Source organism: Dunckerocampus dactyliophorus, chromosome 3, assembly GCF_027744805.1.
Source record: "Dunckerocampus dactyliophorus isolate RoL2022-P2 chromosome 3, RoL_Ddac_1.1, whole genome shotgun sequence".
NCBI classification, from domain to species: Eukaryota; Metazoa; Chordata; class Actinopteri; order Syngnathiformes; family Syngnathidae; genus Dunckerocampus; species Dunckerocampus dactyliophorus.
This window is the reverse complement of record NC_072821.1, coordinates 30,478,072-30,501,876: the sequence shown is the minus strand read 5'-3', so window position 1 is coordinate 30,501,876 and position 23,805 is coordinate 30,478,072. Positions and strand designations below refer to the sequence as shown.

The following is a 23,805-nucleotide window of genomic DNA, read 5'->3' as shown; positions in this document are numbered from 1 at the left end:
AAAAAAAAACAATAACAGCAGAAATGGAAAAGAACAGCTGTAATTTTGCGAGAATAAAGTCAAAATATTCAGAGAAAAAAAGTTGTTTTCTAACAAAAACAAGCTGCAATTAATAAACTTGTAGTATTACGAGGAAAAATTATGTAATTTTAGTAGCGAAGAGTTGAAATATTAAAGAAAAATATGTTTTAAAGTTGTAATATTATGAGAAATAAACAAAACTAAAAAAATTCTAATATAGGAATAAAGTAAAAATATTATGGGAAAGTCATATTATTACAAAAAGAAAATTTACGAAGGATATTTTAGAAGCAATTTGAAAGAGTGAAATAGTTGGATATAAAAAAAAAACCCCAGCAGAAATCCTTTCATTTTTCAGTATGTGGGCCTTGGTGGAAAAAGTATGGCTACCCTGACTGTAGCCAGTCAAGTCAGGCCTTCAAAATGAAGAAGAACGCCAGTAAAATAACATGGAACACTGTTGCACCACAGTAGGCAGTTGGATTGCAAAAAAAAATTGCATCCCCAAATCACAAATTTTTACTTATTTTTTTGGAACATGTCCCTTATTTTATCATACAAATGTTGACAGGTATGGAGATCCTGTGATGTAATTTTTCCGTTTTGATTTTGAAGATGATTCTGAAACCAGACATTTAAACTAGGTTTATTTATGATTTTATATTCCCATTGATTATTCTTACATTATTTTGTTCTCAACAACTGACACTATATAATCAATAAAGCTTTTTCAACGGAAATGTTGTTAATCTTCCAAAGTCCCGTTATGTCCAACAGCACTTGAAAGCAACAACAGACTCCATCGTGACGTCATTCGTTCTGCGCCATGCACTTCCTTGTTGAGTTGCTAAACTGTTTACATCTGGGGTTTCCCGCATTGCTATGAAGTAGACGCTGCTCTATAACGGGCAGCTACAGTGTATGGCTCCATCTCATGTTGACAAGATGATTAAGACAGAAAAAATTCTGCATTTAAAGACCAATCGGGGGCGAAAGGTCCGAGTGGTCCGCGAACATTACGTGAGAGAGCGGGTTCCATGCTACAGCTCTCTGTGTCTGGACAGCTGTGACAACGGTAAATAAAACACCATCTAAACACTGAACAGTCGTTATTTATACCATCATTACCACGCCGAAGCTTTTTTTATCTGAGCAGTATAACTTTTATTACCTGGCAGCCTTAAATCGGCCAACTTACCGGAAGAGCCCCATTTAATTAAATGCAATGTTGAAAAGGCTCCAAGTGTTTTGTGTTTTGTTAGCCAACTAGCCAGTTTTGTCGTTGTTTTCCTCTTTTGTCTGGTAATTAACAAAACTGCGAAGAGCAGCACATTTCTAAATAAATCCTTAAGCAAGCGTGGAAATGAATAATAACGTTAATAGCAAGATATGGTGGCCGACAGGAGCAAACGGACAGCAACATGTTGCCAGAGGGGAAATGACAATGACAATCTTAGTTATGGTATTTTGAGGACAGTTATCGTGCACACCCAATTTGACGTTCCTTAGGACCGACCACCAATCACCACAGAACGTGTACAGTATATCTTATAATGCAGTTTTACCTTTAAATAAGCTGCTTTTGGAAAAAAGATGCCACTGGCAGAACAGCGCCCCCACTTGGCTGTAAAGAGGCACGTGAGACAATCCACAACATCAGTCACAGTGCAGGATGTATTCAGTTTGTGTTTGCTAATAGCCATGTATTTAGTTGTCAAATTATGCTGCATTATGGGATTTTTGGAATTATTAGTCGTACAGAGAGTGAAATTATTGTACGTCTGGCAGTGCGGTGCAGCAACGTCCAAACGCTTCAATCAAGAAATAATCAAAAAACAAAAACACGCAAACATCATCAGACACACGCAAAAGGAAAATCCTGCGATCACATAATTGTTGCAGGATCAAAACCAAAGGCATAATATTTAGCAGTTTTATTGAGCAACCAATTTTTACGGGCAAGTGTTCAACAAAGACAAAGAAAAATGTACCTTTTCATTCCACCCAATGGGCATCCCGCTCATGTCTTTAAAGAGGGATGCCCCTCAGGTCTGGCATCCCTGGTAGCCTGGCTAAGTTCCTTCTTCTTTTGAGGGTTTGAGTGTGTTTTTGGCATTTGCAGCATCTTTTCTTTTGTATTTGTTTTTGATCCTGCAGCGTTAATGTGATTGCATGTTGCATATGTCATATGGTGTTTGTGTGTTTTGCTTTTGGGTCATTTCACATCATTTCATTGAAGTCGCCCACCGTATGTAAACCGCGTTGTGGTGCAATTCTGCACCACTGCAAAGTGAAACCACGCCAATGATTACCTAAAAACTGAGTATTATTAAGTTTGTAAATTCTATTTTTTTTAATCCAGTCCACCTTTCCCATAGGTGACAAGGTGTTGCCAGGGGATTTAACACACTATGTGGTGCCTGATGCTGGGGTCGTGGTTGACTATCAGGAGATCTTGGAGTTCAGAGAGGTGCAGGGCATCATCTTCACCCAGACAGCCTGCCAGGCTGTGCAGCACAGCAAAGGACGCAGGTACTGGACTTCCACTTCATTCTTTTCCCAACCTGCTGTCTTGGTGTCTTGGTTTGTAAAGAGGAAAGCATTGGTTTCATTTTCTGTTACACTTAATGGATCGCAACTTGCCTGTTCAGGTTGTCTCAGAAGATGTTTTGCCTCTCATCCGAGCAGATGGTGACAGCTCTAGTCTAGTCTCTGGTATGACGAAATAGAAAGACTGAGAGTTCGACCATAAATGAATCGGGTGATATAATAAATAAAAAACACTTGTGGTCAGATATTGTAACAAACCCAATAAACAAGGCAGAAAGCAATCCTCACATTGAAAACTGATGATTTCGACTGTGATTATTCCATTGTTGGTTTCCAAAGGTTGCTAGAGAACGAAGTTTTGTGCACAATGCAGTGTTTCCCACTGATCTGCAGTTAATGTGTACCAGTGTGTTGGGGTGTTTAGTCATTATTATCCACATAGAATAACTTACCAGTTCTGTGTTGTGTGATTTATTTTTGGTTTGCACCGAAAGTAAGACTGTAGTTCTGTTTGGTGACCATCTGTTGGTTAGTTGTTGGCAATTGCTTCCAATGCTTCTGACTATGCAGTGTTACAACGCCATCTACTGGACGGAGATGTAAGGACAAGCCATTCAGACACGTCATTATAATGCAGGGATGTCCAAACTGCGGCCCGGGGGCCATTTAGGGATGCTTTTTTACAATATAAAATGGCACAATATAAAAATATAATTTAACAAAAATACTAAAACAACAGCAAGAGCAAAAATGGAAACATCAGCAGTAATTTTACAAGACTAAAGTCAAAATATTAAGAGAGAAAAATTGTAATCTAACCTGAAAGTCATAATTTTACAAGAATAACGTAATAATATGAGGAAAAATAACATCATTAACTGTCATAAAACTGAAATATAAAAAAAAAGTAATATGAGAAACAAAAAGTTGTAAATTTTGGACATTTTGGTTGGGGAAAAAGTTCAAATTTATGGTAATAAGGTCAAAATGGTATAGGAATAATGAGAAGAATGCCTGGACAGGACAGAATAAAGAAAAAGAAAATATACAAGAATAAAGTTGTAAAATAAAAAAAAACAGCAGAAATGGGAAAAAAGAGCCGTGATTTTACGTGAATAAAGTCAAAATATTAAGAGGAAAAAGGTGTATTTAACAAGAAAAAAGTCACAATTTTACAAGAATAAACAAATAATATTAAGAGGAAAAATAATGTAATTTTAGTAGCACAGAGTTGAAATATTTAAGAAAAAAAATATTTTATTGAAGTCGTAATATTATGAGAAACAAACAAAAGTTGTAATTTTTGGGAAATTAGGTTGGGGAAAATGTATAATATGGGAATAAAGCCAAAATATTATGGGAATGAAGTCACTATTTAAGGAAAAGATTATTTAATAAAAAAAATAAATTGCAAAAATGGGAAAGAAAGAGCAAAGACCGAAATTCATAAAAAATAATAGGCTTTTCCACCTACATCAGACAGTGGGGTTGGATGCTTTTCTTGAACTACACATATCAAAGTGGCGCTTGCATCCTTTCAGTTTTTAGTATGTGGCCCTCATTGGAAAAAGTCATGTGTGTAAATCCTCCTGTGGTCCAAAATGAATAATGGCAGGCTGCCACAAATAAATACATGAATCTATGGCTAAAAGCCCACCATGCCTGTGTAACGTGTGCACTGGACCGAAATCCTTCAACTGTGACGTCCTCGTCTGCTGACATGCTGTGCTTGGGTTCTCATGACTTATTGTATTGTAAAATGTATAAAAGGAGTTGAGTGACAGGTCAGTCAGGATGAAAATGAATATTTGAGCTTCCGGCACAGCGAGGCCAGGCACACAGCACCTTGTGGAGAAGTGGCCAAGGGTCAGCCTCATTATATCAAAGCTCTGCTGATGAAGCCAAATGAGATGTGGCCTGTGAGCGGAAATGCATATCTCCGCCACAAACATCCAGGAGTGCTGTTGACAAGCTTGATGGATATTGTAGAAATAAGGAGTCCCACATGACTCTGGGTTTCATTCTAATTTGTTGTACTTTTCTGCTTACTGCGGTGTTCTAAAATGTTGCATCATTAATATGATGAAGTTTCACTCGGTGTAATGTTAGGTGGTGCATAGTTGATAGAGTTTATGCTGATGCCATACTGCGTCAGGGTTGCAAGTGTCTATTCCTTTTATGTGTTTTAGTTTTACTGCGGTTTCTCTTATAAGTAGACATCGATATTGGCTTTCTTACCGATATTGGAGCACATTTTCGATACCGATATCAACCAATACCGATATTGGCAGCAGCTCTCCACTCAACATAATGTCTTGTAATGAACACATGATGCTCCTTTTACTTTGATGCCACTGGATGCATTTCACAAATAAACACAGTTAGTGTGTTTATTTATATATACATGACGTATACTGCAGTACGCAATGTAAGTTATAGAAAAAGTGCCAAATTTATTTGAAAAAAAGTCATTTTTGCATGTTAAAACGTTTTTTTCCCCCCCCAAATATTTAAACTAGATTCTTGCGAATCTTTTTATCTCAATACTATGACATTATACCAAAATATATTTATTTCATTCTTGTAGTAGAACTTTTTCCCAACCAACTTTTGGTTGCATCTATTCTTTATTTATTCTTAGTTTTGTTTCTCATGATGTTAGGACTTTAAAAAACAACATCCTTTTAATATATATTTTTGGTCATAATATTATGACTTATTATGAGTTTTTCTTAAAAAAAAAAAAAATTCCTTAATATTACAACCTTATTCTCCTAATATTTTTATGTTATTCTCATAAAATTACTGCTGTTTTCTTCCAATTTTGCTGTTTTTTTTTTTTTTTTTTCCTGTTTAATTGTTTTTTTTTTCGAATGTTCCGAGGGCCATTAAAAATCAGCTGTGGGCTGCAAATTGCCCCCGGGCCACACTTTGGACGGCCACAGTTTAAGGCATCGATTAGTTCCAGCTGCAATAACGCTCCCCTTCTCTCTTTAATTGCCATTGTTTACTAGCTACAACTGCAGAGGTGTCCAAAGTCCGTCCAATGGGTCCTTTGCACATTGTAGAAATTAAATGAAACCAAAAAGAACAGCAAAAATGGGGAAAATAGACCGAAAGGCATCATGTAACAAGAAAAAGCTTTGTCTTTAAATATGTATCATGGCTTTTTAAGCCTTTTTACAAAATTTTCCAAATTATAAAAATATCATAATGGGTCACGTGTCCTTACTAATATGAGACTGCTACTGCTCTCTGTCAAGAAATCAGAATCACCATTTTGGTGAATGGCAAGCGTTTATTTGGCATTTCCTGAATGAGATACAGTCGATACTTTATTGATCTCCATTGTCTTTTTCATTGAGCTAAAGTATTCTTCCTTTGGAATTGTACCTTCCTACTTTTTTCTTTGATGAATGTGTGTGCCATCAGACAGTACAACCGCCTGCGAAACCTGCTGAAAGACCCCCGACATGACTGTGTGCTGTTTGCAAATGAATTTCAAGAATTTTCCTACTGCCCGCGAGAGAAGGGGGAGAGTCAAGAAAAGTGGCAGACCAGGTGAGCAACAGCTGTAGTTGGATTTCAGATATATCCAACTCAAGATGCAAAGTATGGCTTATGCCCACACATGTTGCCTGCGACGGTTATTATTATTTTAAGCAATAGTGTCTCAGTAAGTGCACACTAAATGGCATTCATGGCATGGATTTACTTTGTGTTTGCTTGTGTGTAGGTGTGTGTACTCTGCAGCAGTTTGGTACTACAACCACCTCGCTGGTATGATGGATGTCGTGATGATTACGGAGGACCGGGAAGCCATTGCTCAGTACTGCAGCCTCAACTCTGGAGTGTACGTCATCTCTGTGCAGGTAGGAGTCACATGCACACGCATATAACAGTGTTTCCAATACATTCAGGAAGATTTTGTGCTATTGTTTATTTAATTTCATATATTTAACGCCCTTTGCTCATATCCACATCATAATAATGTGATTGAATGAACTGTAGTTACAATTTTGGCCAGCATATTGCATCATTGCCCTGCAAAGCAGAAGTCATCCAACAGAACGACAGTCGTACTAATGTGTAGGGGTGTCACGAGACACCCGACTCAGGAGACAAAACCATGCACAGGATTGGGTCCATGAGACGAGAGATTTTAGCATTAATTTGAACAAATTCGGCATACTGGCTTGTTCGTGTTGATGGGCTCATCATTAATAGTCCCATACGGGGGCTGTGGCATTTGACTTTGCAATCATTTTTTTCCCTTCATAATTTCTAGTACATTCCCTTGCATTGCTCCTCATGAGACTCCCTTGCTGCACTGTGTGTGTATGCTAGCAGCCCCGTCTCCCCACACAGAGACAAAGTGACTGTATTACTAACAACAGGTCTCACTCCGTTGTTCTATGGAACGTTGTTGTTCTATGAAGCATCTAGGTGCTGAACAAATGCACAGAGTGAACGCTCTTCCTGCCTGTTTAGAGGCGAGGGACGAATACATCAGTCACGCATGCGCATGGCAAGATGTGGAGGCCGGCGAAATTATCCAGTTGATTTTCATTTATTGTGTGATTAATGAATTTATTTATTATCGCACCACATTTTTTTTCTGAACGAGAAATGTTGTTATATTTTAATCTTGCGAGATCTTGTGACACCCCTCTGTGAACCAAACATTTAACAGCACAACACTCAACAGGTAATTTAATATGCAACAACAATAAACTGCCATTCACCGCCAACAAACACATAACTTTTAAGTGTTTTTTTTTTTATGAAGTGTCCGCAAGGCATGCCGGGTACTCCAGCAGCACTACACAACGCAATATAATAATGGGTGTTATAAACCATAAGCGATAGAAACAATATCAATTTATAAGAGATCTCACTTGAAAACAATTCATGTCACAAATATGTGCTAATGATGTTTTATCTTTGTCATTATTTTCCAGGATTATTTGCAGAACTTCTGGTCAGAACTGCAGGCAGCCCATGAGTTGTACAGCTCCATTTCCCAGTCTCTGCTGGAGAAGGAGAGCGAGGGCGCAGAGAGAGAGTTCACTGATTATCTACCGGCTGAAGTCCTGGAGGCTGGTGTCAAGTCTGGACGCTACATTCAGGTATACCCTCCCTACTTGAACCTTGCGCTTTCATCCTAAGTTGTACAATTGTAAAGTAATCCAATCTTAAACTCATTTTTGAAATAGTTGAAACTCAAACTGAAATTCTTTATTGGGAAAAAAAAAACTGTGTTTGAGCACCAGGGGGCGCCAAGCATTGGCCTTTGGAGGGTGAATCAGTCAGAATGAGACCAGCATGGGCAACTTACGTGATGACGGGGGCCGGGTGAATGTCTCTGACCCTGACCAAGATTCTTGCGAACCATTACATACAACAAACATGACTATGAACTCATTTAGTGAGTGAAGTAAATTCTCAATTCATTTTTAATCATTTCAGAACAGCATAAAACAGGATGCTCCGATGAAGGTTTTATGCCGCCGATTCCGATACAGATCATCCAGGACTGAAATCGTCCGATACCGGTCACATGGATTAATTATACATTTTTCAATTTACTTAGGGTGAGTGTTATTGGTCAGTGGTGCCGCATAAAGGGGAAAAGTCAGGAGAATTCCAAGGTCCCTTGACTGCCAGGGGGCCCAAAAAATGGGTAATTACTAATAAAATGAGTAATTAATTAATTAATTCTTTTTTTAATGGAACCCAGAATTCCTGGCTGCACCCCTGCTACTGGCTATATGATATGAAAAAAGGAACCCTAAAATCACCTTCATTTAGAAAAAAATGTATTTTACTTGATTTTTTTAAAAGAACTCGTGAAACTTCCAGAGTATGAGACGCATTCTTTAAGAGGACGTTGGCGAACCCGGTGTCTTCCACCGCTGAGCAAGGCAGCTCTCGTCCCATGAATTATTTTTCGGGTTATTAGCTTAGCCTCTGATATCACACACATACGGGCGAGTGTCCACATGGCTGCGTTAGCTGCCGTTTGACTGATGATGATGACACCGTGATCCTCCAAAAGTCACCATACTCCGTCAAGTGTTGTTCTTGAAATGCCGTATTAATGCCCCCCCCACACACAGCAGACATGATGGCTTTTGTTTTGAAGGAAAGTGGGAGGACGACGCTGCCCAAGACGTTAGTTCGGGCAAGACACCACACTGCACGAAAGGGTTGCTTCGGACTGCAGTAGTTGTAGCCACAGGTTATCGGCTTTTGTGATCGGCGTTGAAATGCCTTTATCGGCATATATCGATTTTTTTACGGAAATTGTCCGATACTGATCAGTGGACGATCTATTGGACCATGCCTAATTTCAGTTGATGTTGACAACAATTACTACTAAAGATTTCATTAATTAACACTTTGGTGGCTGCTACCTGCACCCAAGGTTTCACATTGTGACAATCTGGTTTTTAACACAGGAACAAGAATATACCAAAACACCAGAATTTGTTACAATAACTGAAAGCAGTCATTTTTTTACGAGTCATGCACACGTCTGTCATGCCATGAAACAATTTTTTTCATTCCGTTTTCCTGTCTTTGGAAGTGAATAGCCCATTTGTAAAGGAAATGAAATTCATGGAAATGAAATGTAATCCATGCAGGACTGTTATTTTCCGGGAAATAGGATTCCTTATTTATAAATGTAATATTTTTGTAGTGAGACCATAGAAACCTTGTTTACAACCTTCTAAATACAGTTTTTAAACATTATTAGAGCCCTCTGGACATGAAATAACACCCCTATAGTCACTTTTACGCTACTATTACTTAATATAGTGGACGTTATAAGAGAAAATAAGACATGTAAGATATAAATAAGACTCATGCTTGTGTCTGTTGCTGTAATTGTGTTCCTGTGTTGGGGGAGCTGAGTGGGGGACGGACAGGAAGTGATGTCAGGGGTTCACAGTTGAGTTACAGCTTGGCATTGGTTACAGCTGCACCAGTAGCCGTGGTTACAATAGGGATCTTTATTAGGGATTATTGTGCCTGTAATAACCTGCAATAAAAGCCTGTTGTTACAGCAATGAAGTCTGGTGCTTGTATGTCTCACTGAACATTACAGGAACATTACTGACACCTAGCGACCAGTGTAGAATATCATCACATCTTTGAATGTGTCTGAATGCTTTATATTTGTTTCATTTAGCCATTTTTATGCTTAGAACTGCTTAGGCAAAAAGATATGTAACATTTGCTTAAATATGCATAGTTTGTGACTAACAATAGAACGTATTCAACCACGAAACAGGATGATTTATTAATTAAAATATTTTTGAAAAAACGTGATAAAGTGAAGCCATGAAATTGGAAGCGCAAAGCTGCGAGGGATTACGGTACTATTTATTGTATTTGGCATATCAGTGCTATCGGGGGTAGATGATGTCATCGTCTAATGTTGTAATGTATAATTGGCCATGATGCACGTGTATGACATTTTTATGGACGCTATGGGAGACAAAAAGTGAAAAAACCTGAAAAGCAATAAATAGAAATGTTTAGAAATACAAATGAACTTTCTTCTGCCGCATACATAAACGTCACCCTTCCCTCCTTTTGCTCAGGGAATGTTGAACGTCAATAAGCACCGAGCACTGACTGAAGCTTGGGTCACAACAGAGGGTCTCTCGGATAAAAACACAGGTGCGGTAGTACAGTGATTCTGACATGGATGCTGTTTTTTCCCGCTTTTATGTGAGCCATTCCGACTGTCCTTAAGTTTTCTTCTCTCGTGTTATCCGTCCCGTCCGTTCTTCTTCTGCTGCAGGGTTGCGCAGCGAGGTGTTGGTGTACGGAAATAAGAATCGTAATCGGGCTGTGCATGGCGACATGGTTGTGGTGGAGTTGTTGCCAAAGAGCGAGTGGAGAGGGAAGGTCACCGTGCTGACTGAGGGCCAAGGCGATGACAAGAATGGCGAGGACATCCAAAGTCAGCCTGTGCCTACAGGTGAGACTCTTATTTCTAAGATTGGATCCAACTCTTTGTGAAAGCCCTTCATTCCACATTCTGACACGAGTCAATCGCGATGTCTGAAGTTCTTTGAAAATGAAACTTGCAGGGCGCATTGTGGGCATCCTGCAGAGGAACTGGAGGGACTATGTGGTAACATTCCCGGCAAGAGAGAGCACGCAGTCCCAGAGCAGGAATTCTCAGCGTATTCTGACTGTGCCTTGGGACTATCGCATCCCAAAGATCCGCATCAGCACGCAGCAGGCTGACGCTTTGCAGGTCTGGTTTGCCCTTAAGAGTGATAAACTCAGTAGAACTCACTAGAAAATCATTTGGCTAACGTAGAGAATCATTTTAAGTGCTAATATGATATGAAATCCATCCATCCATTGTGTTTCACTTATGAGGGTCACGGGACGAGCGCACTGTTTTGCTCTGCTCAAGGCAGCGGCTCTCCTTAGAGCCCCTCCCAAATGGCAAAGCTCCTCACCCTATCTCAGCTGTAGAGCCCACCCACCCTGCCTCTGACTACAGAGTTACACTTCCATCTACTGGACAGAGTTGTAATGACAAGCCATTTATTGTAATGTGATTGAGAGCGGGCGTGAGCAGATGTCCATCTTCGTCCACTTATCCGGGTCCGGTTCGTGGGGGCAGCAGTCTCTGTAGGGAAGTCCAGACTTCGCGGTCCCGGCCACCTCTTCCCATTCCACCGGGAGGACACAGAGGGGTTCCCAGGGCAGCCGTGAGACATATTCCCTCCAGCGTGTCGTAGGTCTGCCCCAGCTGGGCATGCCCGGAACACCTCACCAGGCAGGCGTCCAGGACGCATCCTCACCTGGCTCCTGAGGAGTTTTTTTTAAACTATCGAGGTTCGAACATCGCTCCCTCACTCTGTCGCAGTATTTCAAACATTCATTAATTAATAAATGATTGCTGTTTCATGTTTGACTACCTATTATTGGGGAAAAATAAAATGCATATTTAAGCAAATTTTACATTTTTACCCAAATTAAGCATTTTCAAGTGTAAACATGGCTCCATACTACACTAAAATACAAATATAGTATAAGACATTAAGATCATAGTATTCTACATTGGACACAGGTGTGAGTAATTGTTCGTTGAGACGGCCACCGAAGCGCCAGACTTGAACAACCGGCTTTTCTGCAGGTTTAAATGATCTCACAACAGGCACAATCATGACAATTTAATAATAATGATAATAATTACAATCATAATAATAACACAGGTTACTGTTGCGGCCGTAGCCAACAACAAGCTAAATTCAACTCTGAAACCGCAACATCACTTCCTGTCCGCCATCGATTCTGCTCCCCTACAAAGTCAACTGACTTAAGTGGATTATTTTCTCTGATTATATTTACTATATTGGGTAATACGAATGTGAAGGTGACTATTTGGCTGTTATTTCATGTCTAGATGGCTCTAATAATGTTTAAATGATTGTAAACAGGTTTTCCATTGCCATAACTATGAAAATGTTCCATTTATGAAGACTGAGTCCTACTTCGCGGATATGAACTTATCATGGTCGAGTCAGGAACCAGTTAATCGTGATAAATGAGAGATTACTGTACCTCAGAAACTTCAGCCGCGGTGATGGACCTGTCTGCGTTCATGTCGTCAGACTTCCTCGTTGGGAGCTATGTCAGTGGGATCGGGAAGCACTGAATCAAACGTAAAAATAAGTAATTAAAAAGTAGTGCCAAATGTTTTCATAGAGGTGTATGAGAAACCCTGGAAGTGTCACACAGGTCAGTCTTTATTATTCACGCTTTAACGCAAGATTAAACCTAATGAGCTGCACGTCCACCAGGGAAATACAGTATGACATAGACTGGCGAGTTCCTATCAAATATTCTGGCTTTACATTTACAACCATAGTAAGATCTTAATTCAATGTGATATTGTTAAGTGAATGGTTGTTCATCAATATGTATTCTGTGACTGTGGTTGTACCTCACCTCTCGCCCAAAGTCAGCTGGGATAGGCTCCAGCTCGTGACCCCAGTGAGGACAAATGTCCAGTATTTGCCACCAATATCTCACTCTTATTTTGTTGCTTCGTCCAGGACCACAGAGTGGTGGTCCGCATTGACTCATGGGAAAGCACGTCACTGTATCCTAATGGACACAGCGTGAGGGTTCTGGGTCGGGCCGGTGAGCTTGAGACAGAGATTCAGACCATCCTGTTGGAGAACTGCATCCACGTGGCTCCCTTCTCCGATGCGCAGGTCAGGGAACTGCTAACTCCGACTTATACGCAATCAAAGACCGCTCCAAAAATTATCTTAGCAGACACATTTTTTTTCTCTAAACTATGACGGGCCAGCTGAGAGAGATGCCCGTGAACTCTCCTGAGAGGCCGTGGAGAGTGGATCCTGCTCAAGTGGCCGAGAGGCGGGACCTGAAGGAGAGTCACTTGGTGTTCAGCATCGACCCTGCAGGCTGCGAGGATGTCGATGACACGCTGTCTGTGCGCCATCTCGACGAAGGGAAGCTGCTGGAGCTCGGGGTCCACATTGCTGACGTGACGCACTTTGTTTCTGAAGGATCACTCACCGACTTGGAGGCACGCGCAAGGTGAGGGTGACATTCATAGTGTATTTTTTTTTTTTGGATGACTTTAGGACACGGGTGTCCAAAGTGCGCCACAGGGGCCATTTATTCCATTTATCATTGGCCCCAGGCATTATAAGATACAGTTGTCCCTCGCCACATCGCGGTTTTGCAAAAATATAATAATTCATAAATCATACTGTTTCGCAACTGAAAACGGCCTATCAGTAAAAATATTAATGAGCAAAGTTTACGTTTTTAGCACCCCGCCTCTCACCCAAAGACAGGTGTGATAGGCTCCAGCATATCCGCAACCATAGTGAGGACAAGCGGTATAGAAAATTTAGTTTTTTGTTTGGTTTTTTTCCACATATTTTTTGCCCAAATAAAGCATTTTCAAGCATAAAAATGGCTAAATGAACTAAAATACAAATATAAGACAATAAGACGCATTCAATATGTGCTATTCTATACTGGTCACTCGGTGTCAGTAGGTAAAACACAGAAGAGCCACACTTGATCACCAGAACAACAGGCTTTTATTGCTGGTTTGAATTATCTCACATAATAATAATAATCCTAACAATTACATGGGCTACTGTTGCGACCTTAATCCAGCTAAAACTCAGCTCTGAACCCTCAACACACCACACCTTAATTGCACATTTATTGCAACACAAACAAGCATGAGTTTTGTTTCTTAAATAGTTTATTTTCTCTGATTATATATACTTTATTGGGTAATAGGAGTGTAAAAGTGACTATAGAGGTGTTATTTCATGCCTATAGAGAGGGCTCTAATAATGTTAGAACTCATACAGTATTCAGAAGGTCATAAACAGGCTCTCTGTACTCTAACTACGAAAATATTCCATTCATAAATAAGGTATCCTACTTTGTGGAAATTCACTTATCACGGCCGGGTCTGGAACCAATAAACCACGATAAACGAGGGATTAGTGTATAGCATTAGATGTTACACTTTTTAGTCAGCTACAGCACGATTTTTCTGTATGCACCCTTCAGTGGAAAAAGTTTGGACATCCCTGCTTTAGGGAAAACAAACAGCTTTAGTGCCAAAACACGCTTCATTTCTTCATCACGTTCCTCTGTGTGCAAGCATGTCCATGCAGAGGAGCTGGAATACATCGTCCCAATTCCTGTTTAAGATTGTTTTAAGTGATCCCCATAACTCAAAACTAACCAAAAATTGATTTGTTACTTACCTACATCAAAAGCGAAACACATTGAGTGCAGTATTGTGAATAATACGATGCAAAAAGTCTAAATTGACTTCACTTGTTGACTTGTTTCAGGGCTACAACCTACTACCTTGCAGACCGCAGGTATGACATGTTGCCCGCAGTTCTCAGCGCAGATCTCTGCTCTCTGTTGGGAGGAGTCGACAGGTCAGTAAGACACTATTCTTTCTCTTGAATAGGGCTGCAACTAACAATTATTTTTTTTTCGTCGATTAATCTGAAGCTTGTTTCGATTAATTGAGTAATCAGTTAGGCTCTAGACCCATGGTCGGCAACCCCGCAGCTCCGGAGCCTCATGCGGCTTTTCAACCTCCTTGATGCGGCTCTCTTTGCCGAGCGCGGGGATTTTTTTTAACACCGGAGTAGACGAATGCGCATTTTCGAAAAGAATGTGAAATATCTGACCTGAGCATCTATTCTCCAAATTAAAAAATAAGCAGGGAATTATTCAGAAAATGAAAGAGTGCCTCTCTCTGCAAAGACAGTCAAGGAGAGGACCAATAGAATGATAACTGATGACATTTCAGGTATAAACAGTGTTGAGCAAACAACACTGATGTGCAGATACTGTATGTGAAGTCTGATGCACTTTTTTATGTTAAAGTTGGCTACATTTTGTTTTAATTTTACACAAATACGGAAACCGCTCGAAAAGGCTCAGAGTTCAGTGTTTATGTAATTTCAGAGTTGGCCTCCACGTGCACGCTGCACTTCTGTTTGTTGAATTTTGTTGTCCTAACAGGTAGCATTTAAAAAAGATTACAACTTTTACATATTTATAAGCTTTGTAATGTTTTGCGGCTCCAGACTTTTTTTTTTTTTTTTTTTTAACTGGAAGAGGAGGCAAAACGGCCCTTTTGATGGTGAAGATTGACAACCGCTGCCCTAGACGGACCAAACCAATAAAAGCACAAGCAGTTAGTGGTTTGGTCCGCAACATATCAGAAAAGGGGCAAAAATGTGCATCACTGTTTTCCAGAGTCAAAGCTGATGTGTGTGAATGTGTTGTTGTGCCTAAAACACAAAGGTAATATGTCTACTTTCATGGATGGCTTAGGAAATGTAAAAATAATCACATTTGAGAACCCGAAATCAGAGGATATTTAGATTTTTAAATGAAAAAACGATTATTCAAATAGCAAAATAGTTGTAGATTAATTGGATCAGTGCACGTCCACCCTTGACTGTGTAGGCCGTCGTTGAGTTGACGTATTGTATTTATGACGCACTCCCGTCATGTTTGAATACTGTACAAAAAAAAAAGAACTAGTTATGTATGCGCAGAGGAGGAAGACGAAAACTGAGGAAGTACAACGGCCCTTTTGTTTGTTTTTTTTTCTTCACTTTTTTCCATTCTCCCAAGTGCAAAGAAAAGAAAAGTCAAAAGTGGAAGTGAAATTAGATGTAAAATGCTCAGTGGAGTGGAAACACGCCAATCAACAGACGCTCAACAGACACTCAAACGCCACGACCATCGTGAAGGATAATGATGGTATCTTTGAACATGTGAAAGGATCTACTCCTATGAAAGAGACAGTGAGAACTAAGCAGCGCAGCTCATTATTGAGACTTCCTTCTCCCAATAAGCCTGTTTCTCCGTTCCTTGCTTTTATGACTGTTTGTGTAATTCTTCTATTCAATCTTTTACTCTATTTTAACCTCCCTTATACGCATTTCAAGTGAACACCTGTGTGTGTAAATGCAGGTATGCAATGAGCGTGCTGTGGGAGCTTGACGCACACACCCTTGCTGTCAACAAAGTGTGGTACGGTCGCACAATCATCCGTTCCTCCTACCAGCTCCATTACGAGCTGGCTCAGGCCCTCCTCAATGGCGAGCAGGCCGAGGTACCAGAGTTGGCCCATCTGAGCTCCCACGACAAGGATGCAAAATTAGCTCAGCTCACCCAGGCTCTGGAGATGCTGACCCACGTGGCTCGACACTTGCGGGCACAGCGGGATCAAGGCGGTGCTCTGGAACTGGAAGGGGTGGAGGTATGAGGAGTTAGTTTTAGTGTGACACTCTGATAGCAGATGATGCAACATTTGATACCAAAATCACACCTCCAAAAAAATCCTCCCGCTGTGGGGACGCTGTGATTGGTTGGCCTCCGCGAATGCCTTCTCCTCCGATTTTGGATCAACATTTGCAATAAAAAGGACTGCTGTTGCGCATCAGTGAGTTCCAGCTGCAACAACACTCCCCTTCTCTCTTTAATTAGCGTTGTTCACTCGCTATGGAGGAAGCTACCAAGCTTAAGAGTCGCTGGAAGTTGTTGTTGCTCACAGAGTTCACGTCCCGTCACACACTAGAGCTAGAAAAGCAGGGGTGTTCAAAGTACATCCCATGACTCGTTATTTTATTGGCCTGTAGAAAACATTGTAGAAATAAAATTGAACAAATAAAAGAGCAAAAATGGGAAAAAATATAGCAAACGGTGGTTCCAGACCCGAACGTTCAGGTGCTACTAGGGGAGCAGAATGGGGGGCAGACAGGAAGTGATGTCGAGGGGTCAGAGTTGAGTGTTAGCTTGGTGTGGGATGCAGCTGCAACGCTAGTCCGTCTTGGGGATTCATTCAAACCTACAATAAGAGCCTGTTGTTCTGGTGATGAAGTCTGGTGCTTGTGTGTCTCCCCCAACATTACAGTAACATTACTGACACCTAGTGGACAGTGTAGAATACTACATGTCATCACAACGTCTTTGACTGGGCCTTCTGAATGCCTTATATTTGTATTTTAGTTCATTTAGCCATTTTTATGCTTGAAAATGCTTCATTTAGGCAAAAATGACATACATTTTGCTTAAATATGCATATTTTTGAGTAATAGGCCGTATTCAGCCAAAAAACAGCATGACTTATTAACATATTTTCGTAAAGCCATGATAGAGTGAAGCCGCGCAAATTGAAGCACAAAGTGGCGAGGAATTACTGTATTTTTATTATTTTTAATCTATGGCATGTTCACTAAAGCTCCACTTTTAGTGATTTCGATACATCATTTCTGGGCAAACATTTTCATCTGATGCAATCCAAGATAAGCGCATGCTGTATGTTCCTGTCCTTGTCATGTTTGACTTAAATGGCATCTATGCTTCCGTCCCAGGTGAGGGCCCAGCTGGACCATGACAAGAACATCACGGCTCTGGTTCCACGTCAGCCCCTCGAAATTCACGAGACGGTGGCCGAGTGCATGATTTATGCCAACCACTGGGTCGCGCGCAAGATCCAGGAAAGCTTTCCTCATCAGGCTCTGCTGAGACATCACCCTCCACCACGACAGGAGTTCTTCAGCCAGCTGGTTGACAGTGCCAAGTCCAAGGGCTTCAGCATCAACACTAGGTCAGCTTAATTTCCACAGTGTGTTTTGGGAGTCTGCTTACCGTGACGATATGTCTTGATATCAGGGCATACTATAATATAATGAGCTCATTGAAGGTGCAACATGTGTAATTATTTCCAGCATTGATGTTATTACCAAAATGAATTATGCTGCAGCTTCTCCAATATTTGCCACATTGTTTCTCGATAGGTCCAATAAAGCTTTAGCTGACTCTCTGGACCAGGCTGTGGACCCACAAGATCCCCTGCTGAACAGGCTGCTGAGAATGATGGCCACCCAAGCCATGTCTCAGGCTCTGTATTTCTCTACTGGTGCTACGTCCCAAGACCAGTATTACCACTATGGTATGCACTGGGATAGTACTACTACTTATTACTAAAAGAGTTCACGCTTAAGCTGACCTAAAGGGGTAATTTCTATGAAAAATGGGCCCGTTTGTGTGAGACTGTGCACATAACACACACACACACAGTGGTGTGAAAAAGTGTTTGCCACCTTCTTGATTTCTTTTTTTTTTTGTCACACTTAATGTTTCAGATCGTCAAACTAATGTACTGAACTGAACACTGACCGCAAAATGCAGTTTTTCAATGAAAGTTTTATTATTAGAGAAGAGAGAAACAAAATCCACTTTTTCACACAAGGCCATGTAGGTTTGGATTTTTTTTTCTCCCTTAATAATACAGTTTTAGTGCAAACAGTGATTTTGCTCTCTGTTATGTCGACAACTGCTTATGTCTGCCGGTTTGAGGTCTGTGGACTTACACGGGTTCCACTGTGCAGTAATGTTTTACTTACTGTATTACTATATTCATCTTTTATGTGATTTTTTTTTTTTTTTCCCAGGTTTGGCTCTGGACCGATACACGCATTTCACCTCACCCATTCGTCGCTATGCTGACATGGTGGTCCACCGCCTTCTTACTGCAGCCATTGGCATGGAGAAGGGGCGGAGCTCCGCTCAAGCTTTAGCCACAAACAAGGAACTGGAGGAGCTGGCGCATCATATTAACCAAAAGAACAGGGTCAGCGGCATTTTTTTTTTTTTGGCGTGCAGCAAATTCTAAAAATATTTTAACAAGAAAACTAAAACTCCAACAAAATAAAAAAAAAAATAAACTTTTACGAAAAACAATCTAATATTATGAGGAAAAATAAGGTAATTTTAGTAGCTTTAAAGTTGAAATATGAATGAAAAAAGATGTTATTTTTTAAAAGTCGTAATATTATGAGAAACTAAAGTTTGAAAATTAGGTTGCGGAAAAATTTATGACGTTATGAGAATAAAGTCAAGATACTATGAGAATAAAGTCATAATTCACAAAAAAAGTTGAAATACTAAATAATTTTTTAAAAAAAGCAGAAATATTAACAGGAAAATAGTGGTATTCTAATGAGAATTTATGAGAATAAATTTGTAATATGAGGAAATTTTAGTAGCATAGAGTTGAAATATTAAAGAAAACATGTTATTTTAAGTTGTAATATGATGACAAACAATGGTTTTGGAAAAAGTTGTAATGTTACGAGAATAAAGCCAAAATATGGGGATAAAGTCAGAATTTCAAGGAAAAAATTTACAAACAAGGTTGAAATAGTTGGAAACAGCAGAAATGGACAAAAACAGGTGTAACATAGTCAAAATTTTCAGAAAAAAATGTTGTATTCTAACAAGAAAAAAGTCGCAATTTTACAAGAATAAACTCACAACATTATACGGGACAATAACGTAATTTTAGTAGCATAGAGTTGAAATATTAAAGACAAAATATGATATTTTAAGTTGTAATCTTATGAGGAACAAACAAACAAAAAAAATAAGGTTATCATTTTTGGAAAATTAGGTTGGGGAAAAAGTTACAATACGGGTGATTCAAAAAGAATGCGCTAACATCAGCATGCAATATTTCAAAAATGAAAAACAATAAAAAACTCCAGCTCGGACACATGTGTCGTACATACTTTCAAGTTTTTATTTCTTGTTTTACAAGTGCTCAATGTGGCCACCACCGGCAGCGCGGACAACATCAAGCCGACATGACAATTCTTCCCAAACGCGCCTCAGGATGTCGCGGTCCACCGTGTTGATTGCAGCTGTTATTCGATCTTTCATGTCATCGATATTTGCTGGATATGGTGGAACATGTGTGGGACTTTTTCTCATGGGGTTATGTTAAAGACAAAGTTTATGTTCCACCACTTCCATCAGATATCGATGACATGAAAGATGGACTAACAGCTGCAATCAACACGGTGGACCGCGACATCCTGTTTGGGAAGAATACTCATATCGTCTTGATGTTGTCCGTGCTGCCGGTGGTGGCCATATTGAGCACTTGTAAAACATGAAATAAAAACTTGAAGGTATTTACAGTTTCTACTGTTTTTTGTTTTTGAAATATTGCGTGCTGATTTTGGCGCATTCTTTTTGAATCACCCGTATTATAACTTTTTCCCCAACCTAATTTTCCAAAAATGATAACCTTATTTTGTTTTGTTTGTTCCTCATAAGATTACAACTTTTGAATCACACCCTGTATTATGGGAATAAAGTCATAATATTGACAAAAAATTTTTTTTTACTGACATTATTTAAGAAGAAAGTTAAAATGTTTGGAAATTATTTTTTTTAAAAACAGCAAAAATGGGAAAAAGGAGCACCTATATCACCTATAAGCTGAAATGCATTTTTTTCTTGAAATGTATATAATTTGTTAGCATATCTAAATGTATTGCTTTACAAAATATCAAAGTGGTCCTTGCATCTTTTTATTTGTCACTATGTGGCCCTCGGTGGTAAAGGTTTGGACACCCATGGTGTAGCACAACTTCAGACAATAAAAAGTCTGACGCGACAGTAGAGACTGACCTGCATCTGTGCGATTCTTCTCCAGGCGGCCCAGCAGGCCCAGAAGTTGTCCACCGACTTGTTCCAGTGTTTGTATTTCAAGGAAAAAGACCCTCACACAGACCAGTGCTGCATGGCCGATGCTGTCGTTTATGCCATCCGAGACAACGGCGTGTTGGCGTTTGTCCCACAGTGAGTCACTATGCTTACGTTTGGTACTGGTAATGCTGGGCCGGGCTGCTTTTCTACCACAATACTTGATAACAATACAGTAATACAATAATAATACCGTAGAATGTTCCAAGACCACCCACAAATGGCGAAAATACACAAGCAATTGAGAAGCATAAAAATGTCTATTTTTAACACATGGCTTGCTCCTCCCTCACCAAACCCTCCCACTAGCCCAGGGGTGTCCAAAGTGTGGCCCGGGGAGCATGCGTGGCTCGAGGCTGTTTTTTTATAGGCCCATGGCACATTCTAAAAATGAACAAGGAAAAAAAAAATTACAAGAAAGTTTAAATCATTGGAAACTATTTTCTAAACAGCAAAAATGTCAAAATCTAGAGTAATTTTACAAGAATAAAGTCAAAATATGAGAAAAAAGATCTGTTGAGAAGAAAAAGTCAAATTCCACGAGAATAATAATATGTAGTAAAAATCATGCCATTTTAATAGAATAACGTTGAAATATTAAAGAAAAAAATACTTTTTTTTGGTCGTAATATTATGAGAGACTAGCAAAGCAAAGAATGAAGTTGTAATTTTTGGAAAATTAGGTTGGGGAAAAAAGTCCTAATATTACCAGAAGAAAATTTACAACATAAAAGTTCAAATATTTTGAAAATTATTGTAAAAAAACAGCAGAATTTTTGCAAGAATAAAGTCAACATCCATCCATGTTAAGAGAAAAAGGTTGTACAAGTTTACAAAGTTTACAAGAATAAACTTGTATTATTATGAAGAAAAATCACATCATTTTATAGCATAGAAAAACAGATGGGGTTTTTCCAGTCATAATCTTATAAGAAAGAATAAAGTTGTAATTTTTGAAAAATTTGGTTGGGGGAAAAGTTACACTATTATGAGAATAAAGTCAGAATTCCGAGAAGAAAATTTACTCGCGGAAAGTTTAAATACTGTAGTTGGGGAAAACAGCAGTAGAAATGGACAAAAACAATTATAATTTTACTAGAATAAAGTCAAAATATTTAGAGGAAAAAACGTTTTAATTGAACGAGAAGAAAACGCAATATTATGAGAATAAACTCATAATATTATGGGGAAAAATAATGTCGTTTTAGTAACATTTCACCTATGCCACAGAGCTGAAATGCAGTTCTTTTCTTGAAATATACAGCATATACCGGTAACTTCTTAGCATAACTACATGTGTTGCTTTACAAAATATCAAAGTGGCCCTTGCATCCTTTCATTTTTCACTATGTGGCTCTCAGTGGAAAAAGTTTGGACACCCCCTGTTTTAACGTATGAAAAGCGTGCTTCTCGACCTGTTCAGAACCTACTAACTGTCCATGTGTAGGTATGGCGTGAAAGGGCCGGTGTACTTGAAGAACCGAGAAGGCCAAGTGGTCTCGGCTGGACAAGATGGCAGGTGTGAGTGGCAGACCGGTTCCGTGCACCGCTATTCGGACCACATCACAACCTCGTCCACAACGGGAACCACCACCCTCACACTCTTCAACCATATCACTGTGAGTCACTTCATATTTGACCCAGCAGCAGCAGCAGCAGCCTTACAAAATGCGACCACCATATGACAGCGTTAAGTATATCTGACCGTATGCAGAATTATTACGCTTGCCTCAGGTTCGCATTTCCGTGCAGTCGTCCCGCTGTCACGCCGACAGTCTCAACCTGGAGCTCGTCAACAACAAGCCGCACCAGAGCGCGGAGCTCCAGCAGCCTCCGTCGCAGGGCCGCAACCAGCTGGTGCAGGAGGTGGTGCGCTTGGCCGAGGAGGCGTCCCAGCAGGCTCAGGAGAAGGCGGCACAGCGGCCCAAGCTGTCCAAACAGGAACGAGAGTTCTGCCAAAGCAAAAGCCCCAATTTATACTTATTCCTGGAGGAGATTAGAGAGCTGGCGCTGATGGACCTGGACTATGCAAACTCAGCCTAAAGAGCCATGGACGTCAACTTTTTTATCTTTTTTTTTTTTTTTTTTTTTTACAGCATGACAGCTTTGTTTTGTATTAGGGCCACATAAAAAAAAAAAAAATCTGAGATTTTGAGAATAAAGTTGTAAATTTACGAGAATAAAGTTGTAATATTACATGTCAGAGCAAAAATACAGTACAGCATTGCTTTCCGGAAGGAAATCGTTTTATTTATAATGTGGCAGCAAAACAGAGCAGCGGAGCATAAACAGATTAGCATGACTAGCCCTTCTCACTTCCGCCCCCTCCACATACCCAAGGCCAAAGGTCACATAAGTCCCCCCTTTTCATAGCTGTCTTATTTCTCAGTTTTTCTCATAAATGTATGACTTTATTCTCGAAATCTCTGACTATTTTAATACTCAGTTGTAACAGGCATTGCCTGAGACAGCTATGAAAAGGGAGGACTTACGTGACCTTTGGCCTTGGGTAATATTACGCCTTTTTTTCTTGTAAATTTATGACTTCATTCTCGAAATCTCAGATTTTTTTTTTCCAATGTGGCCCTAATACTCTGTCGTAGTTTTGATATTGACTCATGTACAGTAGATATTAAATGAAAATAAATGTGGTATGTTGATTGTGAAGATGTTTTCTTGAAGGTGATGATGCAATCGTTATTTCTCTGAATGCTTTTTTTTTTAAATTATTTTGGTGTGGATGTCAGCCATCGCCATTACAAGATGCAACAAATATTGGAGGCCTCTCAAGTTATTGGTTTGACTGTGACTTGACAGACCTTTAATACCAATTTTTACTGAAAATTAAAAGCAATAACCATAGAATGTCGTTATACAGTGAAACCTCAGTTAGCATCCGCCCCGGGTAGCGTGTTTAACGGGTTATGTCAAATGTACGACAAAATTTTACCTTTAGTTGCGTCCACTTTCCGGTTAGCGTACAATATAGTGCGTGTCTTGCAATGCTATTAATATGCCGTATGAGTCCAACTGTGTTCTTAGTGTATTTTTATCACGAACGGCCTTGTTAGCATCCTTAGCTTGCTAACAAAATGGCAACCAGAA

At 39.7% G+C, this 23,805-nt stretch overlaps 1 protein-coding gene across 3 annotated transcripts; it reads left to right on the top strand.

The window, feature by feature from the left end:
• The first annotated feature begins 859 nt into the window (after positions 1-859).
• On the top strand, positions 860-23,383 carry dis3l (DIS3 like exosome 3'-5' exoribonuclease). 3 transcript variants are annotated; one of them, XM_054771549.1, is made up of 18 exons: positions 860-1,096; positions 2,400-2,553; positions 6,004-6,132; positions 6,308-6,443; positions 7,533-7,700; positions 10,182-10,260; positions 10,385-10,564; positions 10,677-10,846; positions 12,663-12,824; positions 12,923-13,173; positions 14,466-14,558; positions 16,117-16,405; positions 17,520-17,755; positions 17,946-18,100; positions 18,603-18,781; positions 20,651-20,796; positions 22,148-22,319; positions 22,453-23,383. In XM_054771549.1, the coding sequence occupies exons 1-18, from the start codon at positions 943-945 to the stop codon at positions 22,741-22,743; spliced, it is 3,144 nt and encodes a 1,047-aa protein (XP_054627524.1). In that variant the 5' UTR covers positions 860-942; the 3' UTR covers positions 22,744-23,383. The 3 variants fall into 3 exon arrangements, with proteins under 3 accessions (XP_054627524.1, XP_054627523.1, XP_054627522.1); XM_054771548.1 differs by having other exon boundaries at positions 22,415-23,383; XM_054771547.1 differs by having other exon boundaries at positions 22,435-23,382.
• Positions 23,384-23,805: the final 422 nt, after the last annotated feature.